General features: G+C 57.4%; 1 protein-coding gene across 1 annotated transcript in view; it reads right to left on the minus strand.

The window, feature by feature from the left end:
- Nucleotides 1-416: 416 nt before the first annotated feature.
- MASP1 (mannan-binding lectin serine peptidase 1 (C4/C2 activating component of Ra-reactive factor)) overlaps nucleotides 417-9003 on the minus strand; it is a 25405-nt gene continuing 16818 nt past the window's right edge. The window contains exons 9-11 of the mRNA XM_009323585.1: nucleotides 6997-7134; nucleotides 5910-5984; nucleotides 417-1312 (exon numbers count right to left, since the gene is read on the minus strand). Of these exons, the coding sequence (XP_009321860.1) occupies nucleotides 417-1312; nucleotides 5910-5984; nucleotides 6997-7134 (1109 nt within the window). The remainder of the gene's footprint in view (nucleotides 1313-5909; nucleotides 5985-6996; nucleotides 7135-9003) is intronic.

Consider the following 9003-nt stretch of genomic DNA (forward strand, 5'->3'; position numbering starts at 1 on the left):
CAGTTGCGTCGTCTGAAGGGAAGATCTGGATGGAGAGCCCTGGGGGGTGGAGGCAATTCTCTATGCATGGCCCAAAGCTTTGGTGGCAGGGAAATGCTGCCTCCATTGCTGTGCCTTTGTCCTGGCTTGGAGGGGGGCTCCCCGGGAGCGTGGGTGAGGTTTGGAGGTGGGCAGCACAAGCTGAGGATGCCGGCTGAGATCTGGCCCTTCGCTCCCTTCCCCCAGCTCCCTAGCAAGCATTTCCTAAGAGTGCAAGCGAAGGGACATGGGACCAAGCGAAACAAATGACGTGGAGGGCTGGCAAAGGCCTGGCGTGTGCTGAGCATTGTGGCTACTGCTTGCGAAAGACCAGAGTCTGGAGCATATTAAAAAACAACAACAAGAAAGGGAGCCGTGGCAGCAGGCTGCTTAGTCACTCATCTCTCCAGCTCTGGGTCCAGAAATGTCCATCTCTCTGAGGAGCCTGTTTTCTCCTCCACCCAGTCCACATAGTTGGAGACTTTGGTGTACACACCATACACCTGCTTGCTGCCACACTCCTCCGGGCCACCCCATGAGACCAGCCCTTGGGCCACCCATCTCCGGGTTCCCGGGTCCTGGATGACAAAGGCTCCTCCACTGTCTCCCAAGCAAGTGTCCTTCCCACCTTCATAGTAGCCGGCACAGAACATGTTCTCAGTCACGCTGTAATTCCCAGACCGCGACTCGTAGCTGGTCTTGCACTCCGCGTGCAGCACCACAGGCAGTTTGACGTACTGCAGGATGTCGGACAGTGTTCTCATGCCCGAGCTGATGATCTCGTCCACTGTGATGTTGGGGTTGGAGATACCCCAGCCAGCCACCAGCCCCAGTGTGTTAGGGTGAGGGCCCTCCAGCTCGTGCTCAAACTGGGGCAGGCAGACAGGCATGACGTAGTTCCCCATGGTCACCTTCTCCTTCAGCTTGACCAGAGCAATGTCATGGTTGTAGTTCTGGATGTCAAACTCCTCATGGAGGATGATCCTCTCCACTGTCCGGTTGACGGCCTCCATCTTGTTCCTCACGTCATGAAGGGCCAGGTAGACAGTGACGTGCTCCTTGGAGACAGGGATGACAGTCTTGTCTCGCCGCTGGGAGCGGAGCACATGGGCGGCTGTCAGCACCCAGGAGTCTGAGAGCAAGGCCCCGCTGCCAAACCATTTGTCGTTCGGCACCCGGGACATGTCCTCCACCACAATCAGGGCCTGCCAGGGGAAGAAGCCAGGCTCTGCGTTTCGCCCACCAATGATGCGCTTGATGATCCCAGGCAGAGGACGAGCCGGCCGGCCGCACACTGGGGACAAAAAGGACAGGACAGTTACTCCCAGCACTTACCTAGGGAACAAATGAAAAGGGACATCCCTGTAGATTATGCCAGATGGCTGGTTATCTTCAAACCAAATGCTCACTTGTGTCTTTTTTTCCATAAAGGGCAACTCTTCTTTTCTCGGTGGATAAAGCCCATCCTCCCTGCCATCTTCACCTTCTCCTGGAAGAGTGTGCGTCAGAGCTTGGAGCAGGCTGGGCATTGCACCCCATCCCCTATGCTAACAGGTCTTTGGAGGTATGTCTGGGAAAGGAATGCGTCTGTCCTTCTGAAGGATTTTGCTTCCTGAAGGCAGCCCCAGCTACTTTCATGTCTTCCTTGCCTGGTGGAACCGTTTCTGGTGGCAGCAGTTTGCCCTCCTGGGAAAGGGGCAGTCTATTGCTCTTCCGTGAGGATGGTGGGGTGACCTTGTTCAGCCCATGTGAAGCTAGTCACGGACAAAGAGGCCAGTCTGAAGCCTGCATGGGTTGTCCAGTTTATTCTGCGAAGTAGGAGCCACCCTATGTTTCTCTAAGCCTGATGGCTCAGACATGAGACCAGGAGACCCCAGTGCTAGTGGTGTGTCTGTCACCAACCTGCTACATGACTTTGGGCTCTTCCCCTCTTTCTGCTGTCTGAGCTATTCCGGCAATACTTTTGGAGCACAGAGCGTCTTTCTTTGCTCACAGCCCCAGGATAATTTGGTCCAGCTCTTCAAGAGTTAAAAGTAGCCATACCAAGCCCTCTGGATGTCCCATGCTTTCTGTGGCTGTGGACAATGAGGCAAAGATTGGCGAAGTGTCTTGTCTATGGTTCAGTAGAACCTGTTGGCTTCCAGGATTTGGGCCCCCTTTCCCCACGTACCCATGGAAACCCCAGTCCTAGCATCTGCTCCCACATGGCACCCTGGGAGACCCAAGGGAGGATCTCAGGCAGTTGTCCCAGGAGGTACCACTAGGCCTTTGGCATAATCTACCTGCAGTGATGAATGCACATTGCTCAGCACCATCCATCATTACACCTTTGGGGCCTGCAATACCTTCACGGTGGGGCAGAGGGTCCAAACTCCCCTTTCATCTCCCCCGTGCACATACACCCTGGAGTGTGGCTGTGTGGCTCCCACGGTTATGGCAGCTTGCCCAGAACAGGCCATTCTTCTGCTGGCAATGAGACAGGACTGAAACCAAGTTGAGCCACTAGACCCCATGCTGGACCAGGGAAGGAGGCATCTTCAGAGCTGGGACCTCCGTGCTCCTGCTGTCCTGGCTCTGCGGGCATCCATCCTGGGTTTGGTCATCGGCAGTCAAGGCCCAGTTAGTCCCAAAAAGTTTGCTCCAAAACAGTAGCCTCCCAGCTGCCCTCTCCTTCCCCACCCTTGCTGGAGGCTGTGAAAGGATGATGTGAATGCTCTTGGCCATGAGACCATGGACTTTCTAGGCACACTTCTGGCTACCAGCCCACGTGGGTCTTGGGCCCAAAGAGTGTCCACTGAACTTGGGAAGGGTCAAGTGGGGCAGGGCTGCAGCACATGTGGCCCCGTCACAAAGGGAGGTGGAGACCCCTTGATGAAAAGAGTGGGCATTTGCCAAGGTCTCATGTGCTGGACCTCTACTCCAGAGAGGCTGGAGGATTTACCCTGCAAATAACAGGCTCATCTGATGTAAAGAGTGAGCTGTTGCCCACTGGGAATGAATATGGACAGTCAGAATTGTGTATAGCACACTATGGGGCCGTGGAGGCTTTCATCGAGGGTTAGCTACCCCAAAACTGTACCAGATCTCCTGACACAGAAGTCGGGCATGGATTCAGCAAAACATGTGAGCCAGGGTGGGACTTCAAGCACTCTAAGTAGTATCAGACCTTAGTCCCGATTTACACCTATGTGATCTGTGCTCCAGATGGGGACCATGGTGCTACCAGATTCCTTAAGGAAGGGGAAGTGGAGGGATCCTTCTGCTCTCAAAGACCTGGCAGATGCTATGATTTCTGCCAAGCCTGTATTGCAGTAAAACAGGGCTGTGACTTAAAGTGTTGTTGTACAGTTGATCTGGTAGGTGGGACAAGGAGATAGCTTGAGGGCCAGCCTGCACTTTGCAATTCTTCACTTTGCAGTCCAGTTTCTGGAGTGATTTGGCTGGATCCACACCACTTCAGAAGCAGAAAGGCCAAATGAGTAATCCTGCAGCCTCACTGTGCCCCATGAACTCGCTCAGCACTTCCCAGACCATCCAGCTGCTTGTCCAGCTCTTGCTCAGTGTGCCAAGAAACCCAGGGGAACGCCGGTGGGAGGACTGGAGCCTGACATCATCCCAGCCTCACCCCTCGCTCTGAGACCTGTCACGAGGTCTGTGGTCTCATGGCCATGGCATTTGCCCTCCCAGAGGAGCTGTGGCTGGAGAAGGCTCGGCCATGGGATGTTGCCTAGCACCATGGACTTTACTCCTGCACCTCAAGTCCTCACCACAATTCTGGCAGCCGAACGAGCATCCCTCTGCTCAGCTCCTCAACAGACCCAGAATTAATACCTGAAGAGCCCTGACGTGCTGCCTGGTTTGCCTCCAGGAGCTTTATCCAGGCGTTGTGACACGGCATGAGGAAGAGGAGGGACTCAGCATGCTGAAGGTGGCTCTGAGAGGATTGGACAGGGTGGACAGGGACAATCCTGCCCCTGGGGAACTTAAGCCTTGGGACATGGTTGGTGTTGGTGGGGCTGGTTCATGCCTGTGGCAGCACTGTGGAGGGGGACTCCCAGGTTGCTTGGGGGTGCTGATGTCGCTGCAAGGTTGTGGGAGCTGATTTGGCTTGCCCTTCTACAGCTGGAAGAGTCCTGAATCACAGCAGCTCAGGTGCTGGTCTCATCCCTCTGAGTCTGCAAGGGGACCCACATCCTCCATGGAAAATGCCAGGACTCTGCCCCCATACCCCCTGTACTGGGAGGGGAGGATGCAAAGCCTCACAGAAAGAGGGTCTGACCCCCCAGGGCGATGGGATTGGGGCTGAGAGTTAGCCTTGCAATCAGGGCAGGAGCACCAGGAGCTGCTAACACGGATTTGTTGCGGCTGGGATCTGCTGCTAGGAAAACTGCGACTCCGGCAGAGAGGGAGCATGGTGAGTGTCTCTGCATCTGCTTTGCTCCCTTGCCTTTCCCAGTGCTGCAAGGAATAGAAAATGTGCTCAGGCAAATAATTCCTGCGTTCCAGCCCAGCCCAGCTGGTCTGCTGCACCAAAGCTGACGGCTGTCCCAGGGAGATGGTTTTGGAGGAAGTGCATCCAGCCAAATATTTATTCTATTAAATTACATATCAAAAACGCTGACCAGGCTGCAAATGCTCCCGCTAATGGCAGAGGCAGGCATGGAATGGCCTGGAAGAGGAGTTTGTATTGATGGGGAGGTGGCGTGAGACACGGGGGAAGATCTGAAGAGCAGCAGGCCAGCTGCTGCCTGCAGATCCCGATCTCAGGAGAGCATCACCGTCTCTCTGGGATTTTCCATTTTCCTGAAGTCTCTCTGACTTCTGTCACTAATCAGGAGGCCTGGAAATGGCCCATGAAAGCAGCTATGGCCCCAAAAGATGTCCCGGTATGCTCCCAGCTCAAATTAGTTCAGGCTGAAACATCAAGGAGAGATGCAGGGAGCAGTTGCTGCAACAAGAGCAGCCACAGCCCTGGTCTCGGAGCTCCGTGCGCTGCAGGGAATCTCAGGGGGTCTCTCCTCCGGCCTTGCAGTCACTCAGCGTGGCTGGAGATCGGATACCCTCCATGGGGCTGAGCCAGCTCCCGAACCCCGGGGTGGTGGCAGCTGCAGCTGCTGCACAGCAGCCGGATCCCTGCACCTCTCCAGAGAGCCATCCCTGCACATCCGACCACAACCCGCAACCGAGGCTGCCTCCAGCCCCTCTGCCTGGCAGCCAGACCTGGGCCCATGCTTGACTATGGCCAGCCAACGTCCCAGGGACTTTTGTTTAATCTCGAGTGGGCGCCTGGCCTGGAAACTTGCTGGCTGCAAACATTTCTGCCACTGCTCAAAGGCTTGGGACTTTTCCTTCCCTGCGAAGCGGCTGGGTTTTTCTGCAAGGCTTGGAGAGGTGCTAATTGCTCCTGCATGTGGACACACTGCTAATGGGAGCTGACAGCCAGCGGCACTGTGCAGGTAGTGCTCTGCCCTTGGCTGCAGCCATCTCCAGTCATGCTGGGGGCCGAACGTGGCCAGTGAGCTCTGCCCTGGGGCTGCTGGTTTCCTTGTCTGCTGGAGCGGGGAGCTCGGGGAGCCCTGACAGCCAGGATGGTTATGATCCCACTGCTGCCCTATGCTGCCAGGGAGAAATGCCCTCATCACTGCTGCCCAGTGCCACCACTGCACCCTGACCATCTGGGCCAGCTGTGATAGCAGGAGGCCTCTGTCCCCATCACCCTCCCGGCCATACATTGGATACATATAGCCAAGGCGTATGGCATTGTCACCAGGGAGCAGGGTCCCTGCCTGGGGAAACAGCAGGTCAAGTCAGGCACGGAGGCATCCCCCCAGCCCCGCACGTCCCTGCTCCGCACCCCTTGCCGCGGGAACTGGCCGCCCCAGCACTAGTACCTGGTCGGCAGGACGGCAGCTTGGTCCCCAGCTCCTCACTCCTCCATACCCCCGATGCATCGCACGTGTAGGTGGCTGACAGAGAGCAAAGCGTTAGCTGGGCTCTGGCCCTGGCATGAGGGGGTGTCTTTTGCAGCGAGATGTTGCCCAGCTGTCTGGACCCTTTGAACCCTTTTCCAGAGCAGGAGGTGACCTCCCTTTTATGCTCTCTGTGCTCCATTCCCCGGGGAGCCCTGGCAGCCCTGTCCCCAACAGGGGACATGCCACCATCCTCAGTTTCACTGCCTTCTGGAGGGCTGTGCTGCGCCCTCAGCCTCGGCTGGGAGCTGCCGCCCCATTAATGCTGCCAGTGCCCATTTTGTTAATGCATGCCGGATGCTGGGACCAGATGCACGGGGCCAGCGGGTGTGCAGGGGGATATGAGCAGGGAGGCAGGAATGTGAGGAAATCCTTCGGCTTTGCTTGCTGAGAGAGGAGGAGGAAGAAGGGCTGGGGTGTGTCCACACCCCCTCTGCTGCCCAGAGCTAGGTCCAAAGGGTGCAGAGACCTGTGGTGCTTGGCAAACCACCTTGTGGTGTCTGTGATTGTGGACCAGGGGGATAAGGTGGAAACCCAGCCTGCCATGTTCCCACCGCTGTCTGTTCAGCTTTGGCTACTCTGGACATTTGGGTGCTGGGACGGGGAGCCTTGTGGAGCCCTTTCTGGGGCTGCTGGACCTGGTGCTTTCTCCAGAAGCAGCTCCTTTCACAGAGACACAGAAAATTTCATATGCTGCAGGGAGCAGATGGCAGGGTGAGGAGGCATAGCAGGGGAGAGAAGCCACATTGCTTCACAAGCCACACGTAGTCAAAGCACCAGACAGTGCTAACTCCATCCTACCTCATTGCGGAGCAGGATGCAGCCAGTCTGACAATCCAGGCAGTGCAGACGCAAGGTACAATGTGTGTAGGCTACATCCACAGCCTGCTGCTTGCAGAGCATCCTGGGGTGGCCATCCCAAGCTCCCCCTGCTTGCAAATGTGCGCACGCACAGCCACATGCCCACCCGCACCATGCCGTGGGGACGCGGCCCAGCCCCACCGCTCACCAGTGCTGTTGGGGGCCATGCGGTAGTAGGGGCGCTGGCAGTGGTACTGGATGGCTGCTCGGTAGGTGGTGAGGTTGTTCCTGGAGGAGAAGGTGACAAAGCCGTGCTCCAGCTCCAGTGGCGCTTTGCAGTCAGCAACTGAAAGCCAACACAGAAGTGAGGGTTGAGCTCTGTTTCTCGGGGTGTCGAGCCAGCCTGCAGGCAGGTAATGCTGGGCTTTGGCATGTGATGGTGGTCCTATGGGGCAGAGCAAGGGCCCATATGGTCCTGTATCCCCTTTCTCTAGGGCACTGCAGGGAGCACAGCTGACACGACCTCAGATGGCAGCAGGAAGCTGTCCCCAGGCAGGGCAGCCTAGTCCCCACCACGGCCACCCTGCAAAGACAGGGCACCTGTCTGGCACCGCTGAACACGAGTGGCACGGCTCGCCCGCAGGCTGTACGGCCAACACCACTCACGCTGGTGGAGACCCCCGTGCTGGGAGCCCCTCCTGAGCACTTCATTGGTGCAAGATCTCTCTGCTATACCTTTGAGAGGGGGAGAAACCTGCGCTGGCAGGTGAGAGCTGTTGGGAGACGCTCCCGGAGTATGTCTTTGTGTCCCTTACCGATGGGCAGAAAAAAGCAGGAAGTGATTCACTAACCTACCCCATGCATCAGGGGTGCTCCTCTATGCACAAGGCTTTGCTGAGAGCATGGCCCCATCTCTCCTTCTCTGGGTCTTGCTCACCAAACAGTGCTGATAAGTGTTTGCAGCTCAGGCTGAGCAACCTTAAGTCCTGGCTGTCCTGTGATGGCAGGAGATGAGGGACGCTGAGAACATGGCTTGGCTGCTCTGCAGGCAGGGGGAAGGCCAGCAGACGTGGGTGAGATCCCACCTGCTCCATCGCCCAGGACATGGGCAGGTTTGGCTCTCCTTCACCCATCCCTGGTGTGGTCTCAGGGTCTGGTGGAGGGAGGATTTCTAGGGTGCCGTTGCCCTTTCCCATGGCCTGTCCATGGTCCCCTTTCTCCCCCACATCCCCCACAGCGCCCTGCCCAGCCTCTCCTCCCCAGCTTGTCCCCTGGATTGGGCTTGTGCCACCCACCCTAGGAAGGACCCCAGGCTGCAAGGTGGTTCATCCACCAAAGACAGGAGTCACCCCGTGGGAGCTGCGGCTCCCTGCTGTGTGGGCAGTTCACAGCACACTTGGGTGATGCTGTGCAGCCTCCCCCTGCCCCATCCTGGGAGGCCTGCCCCAGGGGAGGACAGGAACCGGGATCTGATCTTTCTGGGAAATGCAGTGCTGCGGAGCTGGGTTCTGCCACGTTTAAGATGAGGGGTTGAGTAGGGGATGGGTGACTTTGCGGAAAGCAGGTCCTGTGCATCAGGGATGATGTGAGATCTGTGGGTCTCCATGTGCTCCAGAATGGGAAGGGGGTGAGGACAGGAGCCCTATCTCCTCATGCAGTGACCCAGGTTAACGAAGAGAGAATTCACTAGAGGCAGCAGCTGGCACCAGGGATATGTACTGATGCTCAGGGTTAGCTAACTGCTTGGGTGAAAAAAGCCTGGTTTATGGCAAAATGCTGCAGCTCACCGTTCACCAGGGTCCCCTCCATCCCCCTGTAGAGACAGCAGGTGATGGGATGGGTGTGTGGGTGCAGCCAGGTTGGGTGGAGGCTCTGGGTACCCGTGGCTTGCAGAGGGATAGAGGGGAGGACACAGACCCCTCTCACCAGACCTGGAGGTCCCTGGCTGGCCTGAGCTTTCCTGCACTCTTCCTACAGTGCTTGGGCACAGAGCGCTCCTGTGCCACGGTGCCAGCAACCGTGGGACCTTTATAAGGTGCTGGGGGATGCTGGGGCTTGCAGGAAGGAGGGAATAGATGTTGGGGGACCAGCCTGGCTTGCACAACTGCTCTGGGGTTGTTTATGGCTGCAGGGCAGCACCCACTGACATGCACGGCCCATCCCCTCCCTGTGTGTCCCACAGGCCTGGGGCGGGCCTGATACCTGGAGAATGGGC

Source organism: Pygoscelis adeliae, unplaced genomic scaffold (assembly GCF_000699105.1).
Source record: "Pygoscelis adeliae isolate BGI_AS28 unplaced genomic scaffold, ASM69910v1 Scaffold245, whole genome shotgun sequence".
NCBI lineage: Eukaryota > Metazoa > Chordata > Aves > Sphenisciformes > Spheniscidae > Pygoscelis > Pygoscelis adeliae.